This window comes from Podarcis filfolensis, assembly GCF_964270895.1.
Source record: "Podarcis filfolensis genome assembly, chromosome: 13".
Classification (NCBI taxonomy): domain Eukaryota; kingdom Metazoa; phylum Chordata; class Lepidosauria; order Squamata; family Lacertidae; genus Podarcis; species Podarcis filfolensis.
In genome coordinates this window covers 53,890,565-53,915,216 of record NC_139615.1, presented here as the reverse complement: position 1 = coordinate 53,915,216, position 24,652 = coordinate 53,890,565, and the positions used below count along the sequence as shown (strand labels likewise).

Here is a 24,652-nt window from a genome sequence, read left to right as displayed (position 1 = left end):
AAACACCCATTTGACAGCTATGGTTGAATCATTCCCAATAAATCCTTAATCGTGACTCGCACAGCAACAGGTGAGATTCTATTTCTGCATTTAAGGATGTGTTGATGTGTCTGGATTTCTTCTGCTCTCGTTGAGAATAAGAAAGGGATCAAATGTAGCATAATTCCAACCTTTGAAGGAAGTCTGCAATGAGATTTTGGAAGGGAAAAGGGCCCCAGAATCGTGGAAAGAGGCTTATATCACACTAATACCGAAAACGGAAACTGAAAAGACTCAACCTAAGAACTACTGTCCGATATCCTTACTAAATGTGGATTACAAAATTTTTGCTGACATTTTGGCCAAGAGATTGAAAAAAGTATTGATGGAAGAGATTCATAAGGACCAAGCGGGCTTTCTCCCGGGAAGACATTTGTCCGATAATTTGAGGAACGTAATTGACATTTTGGAAAAACTAGAAGTGAACATAAACACTAAAGCAGTTCTGATATTTGTGGACGCGGAGAAAGCTTTTGACAATATTTCTTGGAGCTTTATGAAAAAGAACTTACAGGGTATGGGGGTAGGCCAAGGTTTTGAGAATGGTATTGGTGCAATATATTCTGAACAAAAGGCTAAATTAATTGTAAATAATGTGGTTACGGAACAATTTAAGATAGAGAAAGGGACACGACAGGGATGCCCAATTTCCCCATTGCTCTTCATTTCGGTCCTGGAGGTCCTGCTGAACATGATTAGAAGGGACCGGTTGGTTAAAGGTATACAGGTTGGAGCTAAACAGTATAAATTGAGAGCATTTGCAGATGATCTAGTTTTGACGTTACAGGAGCCAGAATCTAGTACCAAAAGAGTTTTAGAACTAATTCAAGAATTTGGCCAAGTGGCAGGATTTAAATTGAATAAGTCAAAAACTAAGGTTTTAGAGAAAAACTTAACACCGATTGAAAGAGGGAAGTTTCAGAATGAAACAGGTCTAACTGTTGCGAAGAAAGTGAAATACTTGGGGATTAATATGACAGCAAAAAATGGGAATTTATTTAAAGATAATTATGAAAAATGTTGGGCGGAAGTGAAAAAAGACTTAGAAATTTGGACAAATTTGAAGCTTTCCTTGTTGGGTCGAATTGCAGCTATAAAGATGAATGCCTAGAATGTTGTTTTTGTTTCAAACATTGCAAATTGTGGACAAGATGGACTGTTTCAAGAAGTGGCAGAAAGACATTTCTAAATTTGTCTGGCAGGGCAAGAAGCCAAGAATAAAATTTAAGATATTAACTGATGTAAAAGAAAGGGGTGGATTTGCCCTGCCAGACTTTAAACTTTATTATGAATCAGCAGCGTTCTGCTGGTTGAAAGATTGGCTACTTCTTGAGAACACAGACATTTTGGATCTGGAGGGTTTTAACAACGTTTTTGGGTGGCATGCATATTTGTGGTATGACAAGGTTAAAGCTCATAAAGCATTTAAAAATCATATTGTCAGAAGAGAATTGTTTAATGTCTGGACAAGATATAAAGATTTACTTGAAAATAAAACCCCAAGGTGGTTATCACCGATGGAAGCGAAGGCTCAGAAAAAGCTCAATATGGAGGCCAAATGGCCAAAATATTGGGAGATTTTGGAACAAGAAGGTGACAAATTGAAATTGCAGAGTTTTGAGAAACTAAAAGATAAAGTGCGAGACTGGCTTCATTACTTTCAGATAATGGAGGCTTATAATTTGGACAAGAAAACTGGCTTCCAGGTGGAAAAATCTAAATTAGAAACAGAACTGTTAGAACCCAAAACTAAGATATTATCAAGAATGTATAACTTGCTGTTGAAATGGAATACTCAGGATGAAATGGTTAAATCTGCTATGATTAAATGGGCACAAGATGTTGGACATAACATTATGTTTGCTGACTGGGAACAGTTGTGGACCACAGGTATGAAATTTACGGCATGCAATGCCTTAACAGAAAATATTATGAAAATGATATATAGGTGGTACATGACCCCAGTCAAGCTTGCAAAAATTTACCATTTGCCCGATAATAAATGTTGGAAATGTAAAGATAATGAAGGTACATTTTTTCACCTTTGGTGGACGTGCCCTAGGATTAAGGCTTTCTGGGAAATGATTTATAATGAGTTGAAAAAGGTATTTAAATATACCTTTGTGAAGAAACCAGAGGCCTTTCTCTTGGGCATGGTCGGCCAACTGGTGTTAAAAAAGGATAGAACTTTCTTTATGTATGCTACAACAGCAGCAAGAATACTCATCGCAAAGTATTGGAAGACGCAAGATCTACCCACTCTGGAAGAATGGCAGACGAAGTTGATTGACTTTATGGGATTGGCAGAATTGACTGGCAGAATCCGTGACCAGGGAGAAGAGTCGGCAGAAGAAGAATGGAAGAAATTTAAAGACTATTTGCAAAAATACTGTAATATTAAGGAATATTGAGTGATGTTGGATTGAAATTAAGTGGTTACTAGCTGTAATGGTACAAAAGAATATGAAAAAATAGCTCTTTTTTCTTTGTATATAAGTAAAAGTTTAAGTTATAATAATTTAAGAAGATGGATAGAAAATAAGGGTTTTTTAGCTGTAATGCTATGAGATAAGGATTTGCTGGATAAACAATTTGAACTGGAATACAAGAAGGGGAGGCATGAGGAGGTCAGGGAAATATGTTATTGAAAAATAAGTTATGAAATTTATGTGTTTTTATTATTTTTTCTTTTTAATTTTTTTTTCTTTGTTTGTATAAAATGGAAAACTCTAATAAATATCTTATAAAAAAAACAAAAACAAATGTAGCATAATTCCATGAAGGATATGTGATTAATCAGCCAGGTAGTTTTTTTTAAAAAAAAGATTCTAATACTTATTTTTTAAAAACTGAAGGTGGCAACCACCACCTTATATATTTATGACTTCTATTAGCTTGCCATTTTGCCCAAAAGGCTGCTGTTGTTTACCTTTGGAAGGAAGGAAGAAACCCTCACCACTAGCCATGCTGCTGGGAGTTGCAGTCCAGCAACATCTGGAGAACACCAGGTTGGGGAAGAGGAGAGGAGGCAATATCCAGATCCCAATATAAGCCTATTTTGTATGTTCTTATAACAGAGTATCTTTTCATATTTTCTTATTTATTCCCTATTGCACAACAAATACACCAGAACCAAAAACAAACTCAATTCCTTTGCCTTTTCTTCCTAGAATTTATTGTGGTTGTAGAGAAACACTGAAAAGTCCAAGGGAAAGAGGGAGATCCTTTCTTGGGCATTTAAGAATGGAGAGGGAGGGGCTGAACGGTTCTGAACTCAAAAAGGGAAGTTTGCAAAAGAGCTGTTTTATCACCATCCATGTAGTGTCAAAAATTTCCCCTGAACCTAGCTCTTTAAAAAAAAAAAGAGGGGTGGGGTGGGGGAAGAGATTCCTTTACCATGTTGAAGAAAGATCCAGACACGATTCACCAGATTTGAATCGCATAGAGGACAGATCTCTTACCTCTTCATAGAACTTCAGCTGAGGAACCCCTTCCTCTATGTTCATTTGGCATACCTCTTTGAAGAGCAGAAACCCTAGTAAAGACAGAAGAGTGTTGTCAATGTAATAGGAATGTAATGTAATAGGAAACGGAATCCCATATAAAGGAATCCCACATGCAAGTCCTTATCTACCTCAGTGTACTGGGATAAACTGAGGTTTGAACAGGAATTTGGAAATGCAGAAAGATATAGGTTTGCATGATATAACACTGTTTTCAGTTGGTGCTAAATGGCTAGAACCATTTACCAAGGAACCTGCTGCTGAACTTTGACCAGACGATCTTTTAAAGGGTCCACACTTAACACCAGCAGAACAATACATTCTCTACCTTCGTAAACATTTTCCTTACCTGCAAAAGAGCATGATATACGGGCTGTCACACATGTCCATCATGCAGAATTTGACTTGATAAAAATAATTTCATGATCAATTAAAACTGGGAGCAAGAAGGAAAGAAGGAGCACTCAATATTAGCCTTGGGATCACTGGTGGAGGAAGAGGAGTGCGGGGGGAGTGCACCGCCCCCAGCAGCGTGATCCCGGTGGGGTGCCAGCCCTGCCCCCGCCTGCTCTCCGCCCCCTGGTGCCGGAGCATGAAGCTCCGCCACTGCTTGGGATGAGAAGCCCACTTTACTCAGGCACAATCAAGTTCCACTCAAGCCACACACACTGACTTAGCCTTTTGCACAATTACACAAAATTGCTTTCCAAACATTTCTGCTGACTCAAGCAATGGTTTCAAACAAAGGAGCATTACAATCTAGTGACAGGAAACCTGCTTGGGCTGGGGCACCTTGCCACAGCAGCTGATTTCTCTCTCACCCCACAAGAAACAAGAGGCAAGCCAGGAGTCTCTAGGCCAGCAGGCCTTGCACAGCTGGAGGACTAGAGTCTGACTGCAACTCTCATCAGCCCCAGATAACGTTGTTGTTGTTGTTATATATTTATTTGTGCCCACCTTTCTTCCGGACAGGAACTCAAGGCAGATTACAGACAGAATTAGAACCGCTAAAAACATGGGGAAAGAACAATCCTTAACAATTAGACATTAATAGGATTAAAACACACACACTCTCCCAGATCTATTAAAAACATACAGACAATTACACCAAAACCAAAAACCAAAAACAGAATGGCACCCTTTCCTTAAAAGCAGTCAATTCCCAAAACCATGTTGGAACGCGAAGGTCTTCATTTGCCAGCAGGACAGCAAGGAAGGAGCCAGTCTAATTTCTCTAGGGAGGGAGTTCCAAAATTGTATGGGAGCAGCCACCACCAAGAAGGCCCTCTCCCAAAGATCTCAGAGCCCAGGCAGGTTCATACGGAGGAATATGGTATTTCAGATGGACTAGGCCTAAGCCATATAGGGATCTACAGGTCATAACCAGGACTTGGAACTGTGCCAGGAAACAGACCAGTAGCCAGGGGAGCTGTTCTAGCAAGGGAGTCGTCTGCTCCCTATAACCAGCCCCAGTCCACAATCTGGCTGCAGGTCTTTGAACCAGCTGACGTTTCTGAGCACTTTCCAAAGGCAGCCCCACATGGATAGTACAGCCATATGATGCTGGAGCTGAAGGAAGAAATGCTACATTTTAGTCCAAAAGATATGGAGGGCACCAGGTTGGCAAAGACTGCTCTGTGCAATGCAAGGTAGAAAAATCTTATGTCTAACACAGAGGTGGGGAACAGCCAGCCCGCCAGCCCTATCAGGTCCTGATTTGAGCCACACCACCCACAGCTGCCCAACAGCTGGCCACAATACATGTCAACAGGTGTGAGGCAGTTAAGGGCACAGCTACTAAGGAACCATCAGGAGCTTAAAGGTCCCTCCCAGAGTTCCTCCCTGGGAATTCCCGGGTGCAGCCAGAGCACTGACCTGAGCACTTAAAGCAGGGGACACCAACCTAAGGCCCGGGGGCCAGATGCAGCCCAATCGCCTTCTCAATCCAGCCCGCGGACGGTCTGGAAATCAGTGTGATTTTACATGAGTAGAATGTGTTCTTTTATTTAAAATGCATCTCTGGGTTATTTGTGGGGCGTAGGAATTCATTCATCCCCCCTCAAATATGTAGTCCGGCCCACCACATGGTCTGAGAGACGGTGGATTGGCCCACAGCTGAAAAAGGTTGCTGACTTAAAGCGTGTAAGAAGCCCTCCTTGTAAGTGTAGGGGAGGGGAAGAAAAGCTTGTTCATTATAAGACACAGGAAAGAGGCCCTAATCCTATTTAACTAAGATGGGACATGCAAAGGAGATGTGCCTGCTATTTCAGTCTCTGCAGAAGAGGTAAGGAAGTTAGAAGAAAGTTGTTCTGCCTCATGATTAAACCAGCATAAGCTTGTAGAAGGAAATATTGCCAAAGATGGACATAACTGCCCCTTTGCTTGGAACTGTATGGATGATGCACAGTTTTCATATTTGGTGCACCACCCCAAACTCCTTGCTGGTTGAGGTGTTGCACCAGTCTTGCAATGCCTCAGCAAATGTCCTTGTCAGGATTTTATTGGCTGTCCAGGGTATTGGATACAGAACCCTAATATTTTGCCCACCCTGCCATGGGGCAGGGGGGAACAGGAAGCTAGATAGGGGCCCTAAGAACAGCAGCCTAGCAATTCAGGAGAGATCAGCACAGGTTAGATTAGAAAGACTGTCTAGGAAGTCTGGCAATTCCTCTACTTTATCCCCATGCAAACCTCCTCAGTATGCCAGTGACGCTCAGCTCTATTTCTCCATGACATCTGAATCGGGAGAGGCTGCAATGCCCTTGGGCCACTGCTTGGATGCAGCGCTGAGAAGGATGAGGTTGGATCCTGAGGTTGGACTGAGCTTGGATCCTGGCAAGACAGAGGGACTGTGGGTCAGTAGCTCCCATGTCCAGGAAACTGGCCAGGTGCCTCCCTGGGATGGGGTTGCCCTTCCCTTGAAGAAGCAGGTTTGCAGCTTGGAGGTGCTCTGTCCCTGGAGGCTCATGCAGCCACAGTGACTCAAAGTGCCTTTGACCAACTGCAGCTGCTTTGGCAGCTATGGCCATTCCTGGAACAGGAAAGCCTTGTTGCAGTAGTTAATGTGTTGGTTACTTCAAGGCTGGATTACTGCAATGAGCTCTTGATCTAGAAGCTTGCACTTGATGCAGAACTGTACTCTTTTCAGCACCTGTTAAAAATATTTTTGTTTAAACAAGTCTACCCAGTTATGTGGAATGTGATGTGCGGTTTAATCTGTCTTTAGTATAAAGTAAAGGGACCCCTGACCATTAGGTCCAGTTGTGACCGACTCTGGGGTTGGCCGAGGGAGCCGGCATACAGCTTCCGGGTCATGTGGCCAGCATGACAAAGCTGCTTCTGGCGAACCAGAGCAGCGCACGGAAATGCCGTTTACCTTCCCGCTGGAAAGTAATTTATCTACTTGCACTTTGACGTGCTTCTGAACTGCTAGGTTGGCAGGAGCAGGGACTGAGCAACAGGAGCTCACCCCGTCGCGGGGATTCGAACCGCCGACCTTCAGATCGGCAAGTCCTAGGCTCTGTGGTTTAACCCACAGTGCCACCCGCATCCCTGTCTTTAGTATACTGCCAACTGAATAGTTTAAATAGTTGTTTTTACTAATACTTTTATTGATTTTCTTCATTTTGTGAAATGCTTTAAGGTTTTTTTACAATCAAGCTGTGCATAAATTTAACAAAATAAATAAATTTAACAAAATAAATAAATAAAATTTCATCTGCACTGTTTTCCCCCTGCAGATGCCAGTGCTGGCCCACCAATCATTGTTGGCCCAGTATTGGGCACAGAAAACTTATTTTGGGTGGATACGTACTTAGGCAAGGAAGCTGCCAAACCTGAAGCACAAAACATTCCCACACAAGACCATGTGCACAAGGAAATTTTTGCATAGAGTGATGTTTGGATACTCTACAATAAAGGCAGCAATGCGGTAAATTTATTTCTACGGAAGAAAATTCCCAACAGGCCCAGATAAAGCCCAGTAGCAAGGAATGTAGATCTAAAGCAAACATATGTGCATCTGAGAGAATTAGAAAGCCACAGGCTTAATCCCCTTGGGAAACACTGCAAAAGGGTTTACCCAAGAACTTTTGCCTTCTGTCAAACTGTTTGGCTAACCAGTTACCCAAAAGCATACTGGTAGAACAGGTCTCCATCATATAGATGAAAAATAACACATACCTTAAAATTAGCTTTTAAAATCAGTTCCACAACTATTTTAAACTCTCACACACAGGAGAGGAGGGACTTCTCAATATATTCTTTACCACCACATTTTTGTGAGGAAAGCCTCTGTGGCCAGACCCTGAGCCTGATGAGGCCTGTTCTAAGTGGAATTTCTACCACTGGGAAAATATATTTTACCAGTACTGTAAGCCCAGTGACAACACCTTGATGGAGATCCTGCTCATGGAAAGTCCCCAGTACTCTGCTTTTATGTAGCAGCAAAGAGACCCCACCTGCACACAAACACACTTTTGCTCCGCAGCCTGCCCAACTGCCTCAGGCTCACATCCCAGAGACCTAAGTATCCCACTTCTCATCCTTCCCAAGGCCCAGCATCCTACTAAATGAATAAACTGGGTTATGCTAAATGTGGTGAGGTGGACTATGGGGTGTGCACCTGTGTCTTACTGTGAGTTACAAAACCCCTCACAAAACTCCAACAAGGAGCTACACTCACTCCATTTATTGTAGGAATACATTTACTCCCCCTGCAACAATTGTTTCTGGAGGCAACCCTGTTTCAACTCCGGTCACATAGTTTTCCCCAGAGTTCTTGTCTTTAGGAGACATTGAACAGCCTCAGAAAGAGATCCTTTTCTAAGTCAGCAAATACTGTTAGCGTTCTCCAGCCGGCTGACTCACACATTCAGTGGGTGGAGGTGGATCTCCCTTGCAAGTCACAAAAGCAGGACAACCTAATCCATAAGACACCATCAGTATGCAAACACTTTTTAAAAATAACCACAGCCTGAAAACACAAAGCACATACTATTAGTTTTGTGAAGTGTCAAAGAAGAAATAAGCCTGTAGGAATATTGTACATACTAGGAGAGGATATATTGATTAAATATTATCCTTCCTAACTGTAATGGGAATTGGGGTTGCTTGTGCGTAAATTCCAAACTGCTCCCAGCTGTTGGGGTAGCTAAACCTTTCCCTGATTTGACAGCCCTTACAAGGCGACTGTCTCAGTCACTGGCAGAATCCGTCAGTGGGCGTTCCCTAAACTTCTTCCAACATAAAAGCTGTTTGACGCCAAGTATCCTCCTAGCCTCTCTGTGTGGAAGTCTCCTGCGCAGAGTGGGTGTGGCCAGCGGAGGTCCTGGGCTCTCCCCGCTGGACCCTGTGGAAGAGTCTTGGAGCCCTCTCTCCGAAGACCTTTCCTCCTCCCCTTCTTTCCTGGTGTCACACTTATTTCCTTCCCCAATGGAAGTATTCACCCTCTCCCTGCTGGTCCCTTCTCCTGCATCATCGGAGAGCCCTACCTCCGCTCTGCACTCCGATGTGAGTTTCCTGACACTAACTCATGCTAGTGAGTCATACAGCAGTGTTCATTCCCCAATATATAGCAGGAAGCTAGTTGGTAGATTCGTCTGAATCTCTATATTTGAGCAATCCAATCTGGCTTTGTTCAGATTGGATTTTGTTCCTGGTAAGACCCCTTTTATCCCTTCTAAAAAGAATAAAGACACAAGAAGCTTCTTTTAAAAGTAACAAGAAGTTTACCCACATTCAGTTCACAGTTGGATCCCTGAAGGCAGGCTTTACAGTGTGGCTTACATCCTTGTAAGGATGGTCCCATGTGCCGCTGGCAGAGAGCCAGCAATGCAGTCCAAGAGAAGAAATGGCACCAGAAGAGAGTCAAAAAGAGAAAGATGACTGCATGACTGGACCTTTTGTAGGGTCTGCAAGGGTCACACCCACCTACCTGGTCAAATGCAGGGGGAGGATGCTCCAGACCAGGTGGAACAGGAAGTTCAGCTGGCTGGATCAACACCCCCCTGTCTGTGTCCACTCTAGGCAAACAGGAAGTGATGTACTTAACTGCTTATGTTACATCCCATAAAGCCGACACAACCTTAAAATATATTTGGCATTTGCTGATGGATTTATGGACAGACTTGGCTTTATTTGCTACAAAATACAAATATTTGTTGGGGGAATAGTGTGATTTCCCCCTCTGGGTCTTATCAAGATCACTACATATAGTTTTCTAGGGCAGAATCATCAGGAGGTGTTGCTTGTGTTGACACAGTCACCATAAAACTCTGCTTTATCTTTCATTTACTGGGATCCTTTCTATACTGCAACCCACCCCAATTCAGTTCTTTCACATAACCACCTTTATGGGCTGAAACTTGGCCTGTTGTTGTTGTTGTTTAGTCGTTTAGTCGTGTCCGACTCTTCGTGCCCATGGACCAGAGCACACCAGGCACTTCTGTCCTCCACTGCCTCCCACAGTTTGATCAAACTCATGCTGGTAGCTTCAATAACACCATCCAACCATCTCATCCTCTGTCGTCCCCTTCTCCTTGTGCCCTCCATCTTTCCCAACATCAGGGTCTTTTCCAGGGAGTCTTCTCTTCTCATGAGGTGGCCAAAGTATTGGAGCCTCAGCTTCACGATCTGTCCTTCCAGTGAGCACTCAGGGCTGATTTCCTTCAGAATGGATACGTTTGAACTTCTTGCAGTCCATGGGACTCTCAAGAGTCTCCTCCAGCACCAGAATTCAAAAGCATCAATTCTTTGGCGATCAGCCTTCTTTATGGTCCAGCTCTCACTTCCATACATCACTACTGGGAAAACCATAGCTTTTACTATACGGACCTTTGTTGGCAAGGTGATGTCTCTACTTTTTAAGATGCTGTCTAGGTTTGTCATTGCTTTTCTCCCAAGAAGCAGGCGTCTTTTAATTTCGTGACTGCTGTCACCATCTGCAGTGATCATGGAGCCCAAGAAAGTAAAATCTCTTACTGCCTCCATTTCTTCCCCTTCTATTTGCCAGGAGGTGATGGGACCAGTGGCCATGATCTTCGTTTTTTTGATGTTGAGCTTCAGACCATATTTTGCGCTCTCCTCTTTCACCCTCAATAAAAGGTTCTTTAATTCCTCCTCACTTTCTGCCATCAAGGTTGTGTCATCTGCATATCTGAGGTTGTTGATATTTCTTCCGGCAATCTTAATTCCAGCTTCGGATTCATCCAGCCCAGCCTTTCGCATGATGAATTCTGCATATAAGTTAAATAAGCAGGGAGACAATATACAGCCTTGTCGTACTCCTTTCCCAATTTTGAACCAATCAGTTGTTCCATATCCAGTTCTAACTGTAACTTCTTGTCCCACATAGAGATTTCTCAGGAGACAGATGAGGTGATCAGGCACTCCCATTTCTTTAAGAACTTGCCATAGTTTGCTGTGGTCGACACAGTCAAAGGCTTTTGCATAGTCAATGAAGCAGAAGTAGATGTCTTTCTGGAACTCTCTAGCTTTCTCCATAATCCAGCGCATGTTTGCAATTTGGTCTCTGGTTCCTCTGCCTCTTCTAAATCCAGCTTGCACTTCTGGGAGTTCTCGGTCCACATACTGCTTGAGCCTGCCTTGTAGAATTTTAAGCATAACCTTGCTAGCGTGTGAAATGAGTGCAATTGTGCAGTAGTTGCAGCATTCTTTGGCACTGCCCTTCTTTGGGATTGGGATGTAGACTGATCTTCTCCAATCCTCTGGCCACTGCTGAGTTTTCCAAACTTGCTGGCATATTGAGTGTAGCACCTTAACAGCATCATCTTTTAAAATTTTAAATAGTTCAGCTGGAATACCATCACTTCCACTGGCCTTGTTATTTGCAGTGCTTTCTAAGGCCCATTTGACTTCACTCTCCAGGATGTCTGGCTCAAGGTCAGCAACCACACTACCTGGGGTGTATGAGACATCCATATCTTTCTGGTATAATTCCTCTGTGTATTCTTGCCACCTCTTCTTGATGTCTTTTGCTTCTGTTAGGTCCTTACCACTTTGTCCTTTATTATGGTAATCTTTGTATGAAATGTTCCTTTCATATTTCTGATTTTCTTGAACAGATCTCTGGTTCTTCCCATTCTGTTGTTTTCCTCTATTTCTTTGCATTGCTCGTTTAAGAAGGCCTTCTTGTCTCTCCTTGCTATTCTTTGGAAATCTGCATTCAATTTCCTGTATCTTTCACTATCTTCCTCGCATTTTGCTTGCCTTCTCTCCCCCGCTATTTGTAAGGCCTCGTTGGACAGCCACTTTGCTTTCTTGCATTTCTTTTTCATTGGGATGGAGCAACTCAACTGCCAACTATGACACCCTAAGCTTTCCTCCTCCTGGCTCTTCCCCGCCTCCATGCATCTTGTTGGTGGCTGTGGGAAGTAGGATGCTGACCTAGAAAGTCCACCATGGTCTGCCCAGCGTGACTCTCTTGGTATATGTCTATTAGCAGTGATAGGACCAGAACCTCTACATTAAATGTAAGCTGCCTCCAAGTGCCTGGTGGGTTGTCCCTTCTAGGCTTCCTAAGGCCATCTGGTTGGCCACTGTGGCAAGCAGGAAGCTGGACTACGTAGATCCACATTAGGGTACTCAAGCAGAGCTCTTAAGATGTTTTCAAGCTACAAAAGTCAATTGAAGTCTGTAGTATCCACTCCTCCAAGCTGTTAGCCGAAAACTTGGTTGAGAAAGGCACGAGGCACTGTTCCTCCACAAATGGCCACGGTCAGCCAACCTCCAGGTGTCACTGGACTCCACCTGTCACCATTGGGCTCATTTAATGCCTTTCACTGCAGTGCTGGCTGGGACTGTTGTCAGGGCACCATGTTAGCTGCCCTTGGCGCCTGGCATGAACTGTGCCAGGTCCACAAAGCCTCTGTTTTTCCCCTTCATGTATCTGTTCCAAATAGCTTCCATATATTTCTCTGCTGCTCACAGGCACTTGCAGGAGCCCAGATATTTTATTATTTCAACAATGGGTACTTCAAAGCTGGATGACAGTGGTACCTCGGGTTACAGACGCTTCAGGTTACAGACTCCACTAATCCAGAAATAGTACCTCGGGTTAAGAACTTTGCTTCAGGATGAGAACAGAAATCGCGCACCAGCAGCACCGGCTGCAGTGGTAGGCCCTATTAGCTAAAGTGGTACCTCAGGTTAAGAACAGTTTCAGGTTAAGAACGGACCTCCAGCACGAATTAAGTTCTTAACCCGAGGTACCACTGTACTGCAATGCAACAAAATGTGGGACTTTACAGATGCTGGATCCAGAAGCTGCCATTAGTGCTGAATGTTGCAGCACAGTTGCTGACAGGCGTAAGCCCCTCAGACCCTCTGATCAGAGATTTTCACTGGTTACCAATTTGCCACCAGGCCATGTTCAATGTGTTACTATTAGTATATAAAGCCCTTAACAGGTGCAACTGGACTTCTCCGTGACCCTTCCCCTCTGAGGGAGGTGGGATCAATTTGGATAATCCGCCCCCACCACTTGGATCATTGGATCCAAATGGTTTCCAGAGAGTGGTAGGGGATGTTTTATCCCAAGTTGATGGCCTTTCAGCTGATTCCCTGGTGGCCCACTGGAATGCGGAGTTAACCAGGGCTATCAACTGTCTGGCTCCGAAGCACCTTCTCCAGTTGCATAGAGCCCAGCCAGTCCCATAGTTTTCCCCAAAGCTGAGAACGATGAAAGAATCACTGAGACAGCTAGAGCGCCGGTGGAGGAAAACTCATTCTGAATCAGACCGGACATGGGTTAGAGCTCAATGTTGAGCCTACCAAGTGGTGACAGTGATGGCGAAGAGGACTTTCTTCACTGCCCCTACTGCATTTGCAGAAAACAGCAGCAGGAGACTCTTTCAGGTGGCTCACAATGTAATGGAATCTCCTTTGCCATCAGGGCCTGGAAAGGACCCCAAAATCTCCTGCAATGATTTTGCAAAGTTTTTTTGCAGATAAAGTCGCTCAGATTCGGAAAGACTTTACCATGGGAACAGGGCTGGGGCAGGAGAATGCTAGAGTCCTGTGTAGTCAAGTTGCATGGGATCAATTCCGAGCACAATTCAAAGTGCTGGTGCTGACCTTTAAAGCCTTAAATGGCCTTGACCCAGTATACCTGAAGGAACGTCTCCACCCCCATCGTTCTGCCCAGACACTGAGGTCCAGCTCCGAGGGTCTTCTGGTGGTTCCTTCACTGCGAGAAGTGAGGCTACAGGGAACCAGGCAAAGGGCCTTTTCGGTAGTGGCACCTGCCCTGTGGAACATCCTCCCATCAGATGTCAAGGAAATTGTAGTAAACCTTCGCCTCCAGCCGCCTGCCCCTCCCTCACCTGTCTTTGCTCTCCGGCCAGTCCAGGCTTCTTGAACAGGGCTGGTAGGCGTGTTTACGTTTTACAGAACCAAGACCAAATAAACCCGGTAGGGCTGCCACCACTCCCTCTGTTCCCGGGGACCCAGAGCCACAACCCAGGGAGTAGGCTGTGACCCGTTATCACTGGCTATCCCCACTCTACAAGTTGTATCCACAAACTTGCAGACAGAAATTCTACGGTAGAGCGTAACCAAGCGCAAGGCTAGGATTTAGCTATTCCCTTGGAAAGGCACATAAACCAAACAGTTTCTTCTTTAAAAATTTATTTTAAAAGAAGAACAGAAAAACATGCTAAAATAGCAGGCACTTCTTTGGCAAGTTACAAGTAAGAAAAATAAAGACATTGTAGAATCTAACTGACTTACATACTCACAACTAAGAGATAGATAGAATAGTTGGGAGTCCTTCCAAAGTCCGCATTCAAAGTCTTTTCCGATTCTCCATTACAAAGGATGAAAGGACGGCTACTAGGTGGAACATCAGCAGCCGGGCGGTTTGCGGATTGCAGAGTGCGCTTTCTCAGCCATTTCCACGGCCTTTTATCCCCAATTTCCAAGTAGCGTCGGAACCCCACAACCAATCATAACTCCTGATTATCTTTTTGAATTCGCCAATGACGAGCTTGTGGACTAATCAATCTAACCCCTGGCAGCTGGACTCATTAAGAACCCAGAGCCCAAATCAAAGGGTCCCTCCCTTTCCGTGAAACTTATGTAGATTCACATTCTCAGGCAATAACATCACTGAGGGGATGCACTTAACTTCGGACCCAGGTGTCAAAGCTTTCATTAAATCAAGGGGTTTCCTTTCCCATAGTAAATCTCTCACACTCTGGGAGCCTGCTAGTCTGAGGTTAAAGGGACAGAACTTATATCCCATGATCCTTGTGGCTAGCTGGTTACCCACAAGGCCTCAATCTTGTTGCTTGACCAAGGAATAGCTTCCAACTAAACCTAACTTTACTACAGAAATAAACAACTATCTGACTTTTAGAAGATATTCAAAGGCAGACCTGTTTTGAGAAGTTTTTAATGTTTGATGTTTTATCATATTTTTAACATTCTATTGTAAGCCGCCCAGAGTGTCTGGGGAAACCCAGCCATTTTACTATTAAACATGGTTTTATTTTCACATATGCTTCCTTTATTTAACAGCAGAGTTTCATCTGTAATTCTTGCGAACTTGCACATTGTCTTGGGTCCGTTTGCTTTAATGATAAAAAATCCTGCTGGAAGATCAGGCAGGGAGGGAAGAGAGAAAAGTAAAGCAGGCTCTACTTGGGGATGCAGAAGATTCTGCTGGAGCAGCATGCAGCAGCTCAAGGCAAACAATGCTGAACTAATTGGGTATTTATTTGGCCAGTGAACTGGGGCAGCCCCTGATTACCACAATTACTGACCTACTGCAAGAGGAGGAAGCTGTGGTGAATGGGACCCCTCTGAAACACACACACCCTCTAACTGATCTCCAGAAACTGGAGGAGAAGGAGAAATGGCAACACATCGCAAAGGGAGAAAATTATTCTGTGCCAAGCCATTTGCTCTGGGCCATCCTTTCCAAAGCTTTGAGACCACAGATAAGCAAACCAGCTAACAAGAAACAGAGACTAACCCGGGGGTCGGCAACCAAAGACCCATGGGCCACAAGCAGCCCACAGGGGTTGTTTTACCAACCTATGAGCCGTCCCTGAACTGAGCCGCCTGCTCGGCAAGCCCCCACGTGCTGCGCTAAACTGGTGCAGCATGGCGCGGGGCTCGCTTCCGCAGTGCCGGAAATCACGTCTGCGCAGACGCCGGTAATAGCAGGCATGCGCACTCACACGTGCCCGCGGTCCAGCCCACAGAGAGGGCTCCACGGCAGTGAACCAGCTCAGGCAAGGTAAGCCTTGCTGACCCCTGGACTAACCCATCTCACTGGCTTATCAGCATTCCCCTCTTAGGAGCCCTTGATCAAGTAATACCATTTGTATCGCTTGATGTTTTCAACATGGCAAATATCATTCCTGCTGACTAATTTTAAACTGCTTAGAAACCCAGTATGGGTCAAGGAGTTCAAATAAGACTTTTTTTAAACGAGGACAGGCAAAAGAAAACAACGCTTCAAAACCAGAAGCCCCGTGCCATCCGGCTCATCCTGTGGCAAACAGGAAGTGGAGAAGAGCAACAAGTTAAAGGTGGTTCATTGACTCAAGATAGAACTGCACTCTCATCCCAGAGCTGGGGGCCTCAGAGGAAGCAGAACGCACTGGGACATAATAAACAGAAGCTTAATTGCAGATAAAAATAGGGTTTTAGATAAATGCACTGACTTCAAATTTTCCCACTTCCTATTTTATTTAACAAGGGACTCCTCCCACCCCCAAGGAGGCAAGGAGAGCAGGCTGATTTTGGCTGGCATCAAAATACAGCAGAGAGGGGTGAAGAATGATCCAGCGATCTGACCCAATGGGTGCACAATAATCCCCCAGGAAGTTCTGCTGCATAGTCACCACTGAAATCAACCTATGCAAGAGCCCTCCTGTTCATTTTCAGTTGTGCAGAAGAGCATCAGGGGCAACTGGTGCATGTTTTAAAAAGATATCAACTAGACCTCAGGAAGTACCAGTCTGAGGCATTGATAACTGTCTCCTTCTCTTTTAGGCAGCAATTTCTTATCAATTTTCTTTTTATGTTTGTCCTTATAACAGTGGTGACTGGCACCCATTAGGATTGGCAGAGTAGGGTGGGACTTCTGGGGAGTGTCATGGTGTTGGGATTTCAGTTCCCACAAACTGCGGAGAAACAGCTACATTGTTTACATCATGTGATGTTACTCAGCGTGAGAAAGGAAGTCTGAGCCAGTTCTCAGACAGTCCTGAGTGTAACCGGGGTGGAGTTTCAGTGAGTTCTTCCGCTTCTGGATTGAAGCAGTGTTGAGTCGCAGACTCTGATGCTGGACTGCTCAGGGAGAGCAGACATGTGTGTTTGTGTGTACAGTCGAATAAAGTAGCTGGAGACTACAGACTGCAATGACATCACCTTGCCGACAAAGGTCTGTATAGTTAAAGCTATTGTTTTCCCAGTAGTGATGTATGGAAGTGAGAGCTGAACCATAAAGAAGGCTAATTGTCGAAGAATTGATGCTTTTGAATTATGGTGCTGGAAGAGACTCTTGAGAGTCTCACAGACTGCAAGAAGATCAAACTTATCCATTCAGGAAATCAGCCCTGAGTGCTCACTGGAAGGACAGATCCTGAAGCTGAGGCTCCAATATTTTGGCCACCTCGTGAGAAGAGAAGACTCCCTGGAAAAGACCCTGATGTTGGGAAAGATGGAGTGTACAAGGAGAAGGGGATGACAGAGGACAAGATGGTTGGGCAGTGTTCTCGAAGCTACTAACATGAGTTTGACAAAACTGCAGGAGGCAGTGGAAGACAGGAGTGCCTGGCGTGCTCCGGTCCATGGGGTCATGAAGAGTCGGACACGACTAAACAACTGAACAACAACAACAGACATTCTTCTAGAAAGGTCTACCTGAACAAGAACGTCAAATACATGGGGTAGGCTTTGCTATTAAAAACCATCTTGTGAAGCTCTTGTCAGAAATCCCTACCCACATTAATGAACGACTTACGCACCAACACTGGATGCTGATGAAGACATTAAAGATATTTTTTTTTACTCTTGGCTGGATATCATCCTATCAGAGACACCTAAGGAGGAATCCTGGGTGAATTTAATGCAGGAGTTGGGCAAGATTTCTATCTGTGGCCTGGGACTATTAGGAAAGAAGGAATTGGCAACAGCAACCAGAATGGAATCTTACTTTTGACGATATGTGCAGTGCACAACTTTGTAATTACCAACACACTCTTTTGACAAAGAAATAAATTTAAGGACTTCCGGTCAGCGCCAGCGGATTAATGGCAGATTCCCTCCGAGCTCCGGAGGGAATCGGCTTTGCGAAGGTAGGGTCTGACCGCTGCGGCGAAGCGGAGACCCGAAGAAATCACAGGCGGTGAAGCCTGTGAACTTGGAGGCTCGGTGGGATCCATTTGCGCCCCCCTCCACTGCGAAAGAGCCTTTTTAAAGGCTCCGGAACGGAAAGGGGGGTGTGGCGCAGAGCTGAGAGCCGTCTACCTTCTTCGCGGAGTGAAGCCGCAAGCCATAGCCGGAGAGCGCTGATTCCTTTCTGGACAATTGGATGCTAAAACAACTACCCGTGAGTAGGATCAAGTAAATATTTGGAGGAAATTTATAACAAATTCGGCCGAAACGGGAAAGGTACAAACAGGAAGTCTGCCTTTCCGTTCTTGTAAATAGATCAAAGCAAAGAGACTGTAAAGCTACAACTTTGGAAGAGGTTATTTTTTTTTTAATGAAATATTTATTAGGATTTTCAAATTCAATACAAAAGAAATAAAAAAAAACAAAAAACTACAAAAAAATAAAAAAGGAGAAATTTAAAAAACACATAAAATTTACAATTCCATATTTTCATTACCATATTTCCCAGACTTCCCCACACTTCCCCTTCTTGCATTCCAATTCAAGTTGTTTGTTCAACAAGTTCTTATCCCCAATTTTTAACCTTTTTATATTTAATTCATTTTTTTAACTTATTTTAACTTATAAACATCAATATTTGTACCTCAATACACAAATCTTTTTCCTAAAGTCGACCCTGATTCCATTCCACGAATTTCCCAATTTTCATATTAATAACCAAACAAACAAAAAAAAAAAGACAGATCATAATTATACACCCTTTGGATTCTCAAACCCCACCACCCCCTTTCCCGGTTCCGATCCCCAACAAATGTCCAGTTTTAATCTTCTATCAGCCTGGAGATCTCACGTCCGAGGCTCTTAATTCTCTCTCAGTTCCTCTCTGCCGGTTTTTTTGATAGTCCTTAATATTAAACTCCAAATTTCGGAGGAGCTCTGTCTCAATAAAGTCCAAATTTCTTCCAGCCAGACCTCCATACTTAAAAGCAAGGTCCAAAACTCCAATTGTCACCAAGACTCCAGCTTCCACTTTAATCAAATTTGTAATCCATAGATCTTCAGGTCTCCACACAAAGGAATCTCTCCATTCTTCCTTCACCAATTTAAACCAGGATTTCATCATCCAGTACTTATTTTCCTTTGTAATCATCCTGTCAGGCCTTTGGTTTGATTTTTTGTTTCCCTTTTTGAGCATGATGTCAGGCCTCTGGCTCTCCTTTGTCATTTGCAAGGTTACAGCTCCTCCTTCCTTCTCCTCAGGAACAACATATATCTCTTTCTCCACACTTTCATAATTCTCAAAGTCCTCTTTTTGTCCAGCTGCATGGGCTTCCTGAGTCAAGTCCTTATCAAGTTCCGTAGTGTTATTTACTTTTAAACTCAAGGTTGTTACATTTGTAGACAAAACCTCAATTTGGCCTTGTAACTTTCCCAGGAGAACAAATATTCTGTCCAGCCCAGCCTGAATTTTCCCTTTTCCAGCCATTCTTGTAATGTCCCAAATCCTCCTCTAGAGGGATTTAGTAACTTAGTATTCTTTCCAGTTAAAATCCAAAAGTCAGGTTAATTTGTATCAGTTCTTACTTATTTTCAACAAAATATAACCAAGTTGCAGCAACTGTATCCAGCAGAGACAGCAGAAACAAAGTTCTCTTTTTCCTTTTTGACAGCTAAATTTGACAGCTGTCAAACTTCTCTATGTCTCCTCAGCAGGCTCTCTCGCGGATCACTCCCAGGTCCGGGGGGGGGGGGTGGAACTTCAACTCTCAAAATTAACTCTTATCCTCCAGCACAATTTCTTATACTTATATCGCCAAATCGTGAAATTGATATCTTTTATCGAAAAGACAATTCTCTCGACTTTAGTTAACTAGTCCTTGCTTTAAATCTTTTACAAGGCGGGGAGGCGGACTTCCTGTTTGCACCTTCCCCGATCGTGCCAAATTTCAAAGAAATTTCCTTAAAAAGTCCAATTTCCGTACTACTCACGGGTTGTTACTTTTAGGGTCCGATTGTTCACAGGAAGAAATCAGCGCCCTCCGACCATGGCTCGCGGCTTCACTCCCCAGGAGAAGCAGTCGACTCTCAGCACCGCACCGCTCACCCCGTCCCCCGTTCCAAAGCCTTTAAAAAGGCTTCTTCACGGGTCGGGGGGGACGCAAATGGTGCCCGCCGAGTCACCAAGTTCACAGGCTTCCCCGCCTGTGATTTCTAAGGGTCCCCGCGTCGCCGCAGCGGCAAGACCCCGCTCCTGAAGAGCCGATTCCCTCCGGAGCTCGGAGGGAATCCGCCATTAGCCGTTCGCGCTAACCCGGAAGCCCAACTTTGGAAGAGGTTATTAAAGGCTTAAAATCCAGCACCAAAAAGGTGATCCCCCCTCTGTTTGCAGGGACAGAGGGGTGAAATTGAGCAAGATTTATTCCTGCAAGGAAAAAAAAGGAGAAAAGGTTTATCTGCTGCTTCTAAAACCTGGGAACGGTCTGCCTATGACAGGGAAGCTGATGAACTGTCAACACTTTAAGGGTAAAGAATGTTGACTTAACTCTGAAAGAAAGATACAGTGTCTCCAGTACTACTATTGAAAGTAACTTTTTAAGGACATTGAAAGAGTGACTTTTAAGAGATATTGGAGACTTATAAGGATTATTTGTTTGAAAAGTTACAAAGTGAAGTTGGAAGTGTGTCCCCCTAGAGGAGACTTTGTTGCAATAACAACTAAGCCAATAAGTAACTAAGTTGTGGAAAATTCCTCTTTAAAACAAATCTTTCCAGGCGTGTGACTGACCTTGGGTTGTGCATGAGAGTGTTATGGCAGATGGACAGGAAAAAACCACTAGGTCTGGAAGACAATACAAGACAGATATTACACAACAGAGAAGGGCCTCAACATCCGGAGCAGCAGGCACAGCAGGTGCTGCTGCTTTACACGTTAAGCCAAAAGCTATGACATCTGAAGACTTGTTGGCCCAGGCACTTGGTAAAATAAATGCATCTTTGGAGAATTTAGCTAAACAGGTTGCAGAGACAAACAAACAGGCTGCAGAGACAAATAAACAAGTAGCTGAGGCCTCAGCAAAAATTGACTTGAACACTACAAGTATTAATGAACTGGGAAAGAAGGTGAATTCAAATACACAGTCCATAGAAAAGTTATTGGAGGAATCGGCCTCGACTAGGAAACTAGTGGAGGAAGCTAAGGAAATTGCAACTGCCGTCCAAGAGAAGATACCACCAGTATATAAGAAACTTGAGGATCATGATTTGACACTGTCTATGATTGAATTACAAGGAAAAGAGAGGAATTTAAGACTCAGAGCAATACCTGAAAGTGAGAAAGATAATTTGGCAGACTTCCTTACAAAGGAATTTGTAGACTTTTGGCAACAGGACCTGGCGAAGGAAGAATTTAAGATAGTGAGTGCATTTAGGCTTGGTAGAAGACAAAGAAAGAACAAGGCAAGAGACTGTTTGATTACCTTAAGAACAAAAGAAGAAAGAGACAAAATTTTGAATCTGCACTATCAAAGAACTTTGGAAATTGGAGATTCATCTGTGGAGATCTTTAAGGACATACCTAAATATATTCTGGATGTAAGGGCCTATTACAGAGATCTTGTTGTTTTATTGAGAAGAAACAAAATACTTTTCAGGTGGGAATTTCCCCAAGGTCTATCTTTCAAGTATAAAGGAAGAAAAATAAGAATAAGGACAGTAAATGATAAAGACAACTTTTTGAAAGACCACGAGGAGTACTTACAGAAGGAAGTGGAATCTGGAGAGGAACCAACCGTACCAGGAATAGGAATTTCAGATATTGCAAATCTACCATATGGACTTCCTGGCCTAGGGAAAGACACACCACCGACAGAAGAACAACAACAACTTGGTGCAGTCGGAGGGAAAATTAAATAACTCATCATGGCTTTGCAACTTCTAAGTTGGAATTGTAATGGACTTAATTCCCCTCGAAAGAGAAAAGGTGTCTGTCATATATTAAGAAAGGAACAATTGGACTTGATTTGTCTTCAGGAAACACATGTAATGAGGCTACACAGGAAAATACTTATCAATAAGAGATTGGGACAAGAATTTATTTCGTCTGACAAGATTAAAAAGAGAGGAGTGGTGATATACGCAAAAGAGAAATTTTCACCGAAATTAATTTTTAAAGATGAACAAGGAAGATATTTGGCTATTGAAATTCAATTTCAAGGAGAGAGATTTCTGATTGTAGGGGTGTATGCACCAAATGAGGGGAAAACTGAATTTTTTAAGAAGTTGCATGAGGTACTTTTGGACTATATGGACTATAATATAATCCTGATGGGGGATATGAATGGAGTTGTATCTACAAATATGGATAAGGCACAAAAACAGGTAGTCACTAAAGATGGTAGACTACCAAAAACTTTTTTTGAAATGACTGACAATATGGACTTGATTGACATTTGGAGAACTAAGAACCCCCTGGAGAGAGAGGGAACCTTCTTCTCTGAAGCTAAGATGACATGGACTAGAATTGACCAAATTTGGATTACTAGAGGAATGGCACCAAAGATAAAAAAAGTGGAAATCTGCCCTAAAACTTGCTCTGACCATAATGCTGTAAAGATGGAGATGAAGCAAATAACAACCGGCACCTTTAGATGGAGGATGAATGACGCCCTATTTAGAGATGAAGAAGTACACAGGAAGGCCCAAAAAACTCTGAAAGACTATTTCGAGATAAATATGTCAACAAATGTTGAAAAAAGAGTAATCTGGGATGCAAGTAAAGCTGTGATGAGAGGGTTTTTGATACAACAGAATGCAATAAAGAAGAGAAGTCGAAATGAGAAAAAAGATAAAATTCTGGAGAAAATAAAAGAAGGGGAGAAAAAAATGAGAGCAAAGCCAAAGTCGCAGGAGATTTTGAGAGAAATAAAACTTTATCAAGTACAATATATGGAATTGATGAACCAGGAAATAGAATGGAAAATTAAACAACTGAGACAGAAGACATTTGAATCAGCGAACAAATGTGGGAAATTACTGGCTTGGCAACTGAAAAAAAGACAAAAATTAAATACCATCACAAATTTGGAAGTAGAAGGAAAAGATATACATAACCCAAATGAGATTAGAAATTGCTTCCAGAAGTACTTCAAACAACTATATGCACAAGGGCCACAAAATGAAATGGACATTGACTGTTTTTTGAAAACAAATGGATTACAAAAAATCTCACAAGAAAGTAAAATAATGCTGAATTGTAAAATATCAGACCAGGAGATAGAAGGTGCCATTCAAAATATGCAATTAGGCAAGTCTCCAGGACCGGATGGGCTGACTTCCAGATACTATAGATCTCTGAAAGAGTGGCTACTACAACCTTTGAAGGAAGTCTGCAATGAGATTTTGGAAGGGAAAAGGGCACCAGAATCGTGGAAAGAGGCTTATATTACACTAATACCGAAAACGGAAACTGAAAAGACTCAACTTAAGAACTACCGTCCGATATCCTTACTAAATGTAGATTACAAAATTTTTGCTGACATTTTGGCCAAGAGACTGAAAAAAGTACTGATGGAAGAGATTCATAAGGACCAAGCGGACTTTCTCCCGGGAAGACATTTGTCTGACAACTTGAGGAACGTAATTGATATTTTGGAAAAACTAGAAGTGAACATAAACACTAAAGCAGTTCTGATATTTGCGGACGCGGAGAAAGCCTTTGACAACATTTCTTGGAGTTTTATGAAAAAGAACTTACAGGGTATGGGGGTAGGCCAAGGTTTTGAGAATGGTATTGGTGCAATATATTCTGAACAAAAGGCTAAACTAATTGTAAATAATGTGGTTACGGAACAATTTAAGATAGAGAAAGGGACACGACAGGGATGCCCAATTTCCCCATTGCTCTTCATTTCGGTCCTGGAGGTCCTGCTGAACATGATTAGAAGGGACCGGTTGGTTAAAGGTATACAGGTTGGAGCTAAACAGTATAAATTGAGAGCATTTGCAGATGATCTAGTCTTGACGTTACAGGAGCCAGAATCTAGTACCAAAAGAGTTTTAGAACTAATTCAAGAATTTGGCCAAGTGGCAGGATTTAAATTGAATAAGTCAAAAACTAAGGTTTTAGAGAAAAACTTAACACCGATTGAAAGAGGGAAGTTTCAGAATGAAACAGGTTTAACTGTTGCGAAGAAAGTGAAATTTGGACAAATTTGAAGCTTTCCTTGCTGGGTCGAATTGCAGCCATAAAGATGAATGTATTGCCTAGAATGTTGTTTTTGTTTCAAACATTGCAAATTGTGGACAAGATGGATTGTTTCAAGAAGTGGCAGAAAGACATTTCTAATTTTGTCTGGCAGGGAAGAAGCCAAGAATAAAATTTAAGATATTAACTGATGCAAAAGAAAGGGGTGGATTTGCCCTGCCAGACTTTAAACTTTATTATGAATCAGCAGCGTTCTGTTGGTTGAAAGATTGGCTACTTCTTGAGAACACAGACATTTTGGATCTAGAAGGTTTTAACAATGTTTTTGGGTGGCATGCATATCTGTGGTATGACAAGGTTAAAGCTCATAAAGCATTTAAAAACCATATTGTCAGAAGAGCATTGTTTAATGTCTGGACAAGATATAAAGATTTACTTGAAAATAAAACCCCAAGGTGGTTATCACCGATGGAAGTGAAGGCTCAGAAAAAGCTCAATATGGAGGCCAAATGGCCAAAATATTGGGAGATTTTGGAAC

General features: G+C 43.0%; 1 protein-coding gene across 5 annotated transcripts in view; it reads right to left on the bottom strand.

Annotated features, from left to right (window-relative positions):
• The window catches only part of GRK3 (G protein-coupled receptor kinase 3), a 139,851-nt gene that overhangs the window by 71,752 nt on the left and 43,447 nt on the right, over window positions 1-24,652 (bottom strand). For all 5 annotated transcript variants that reach the window (XM_083583850.1, XM_083583852.1, XM_083583851.1 and 2 more), the window contains one exon: window positions 3,501-3,574. In XM_083583850.1, coding sequence (XP_083439976.1) covers window positions 3,501-3,574 — 74 coding nt within the window. The remainder of the gene's footprint in view (window positions 1-3,500; window positions 3,575-24,652) is intronic.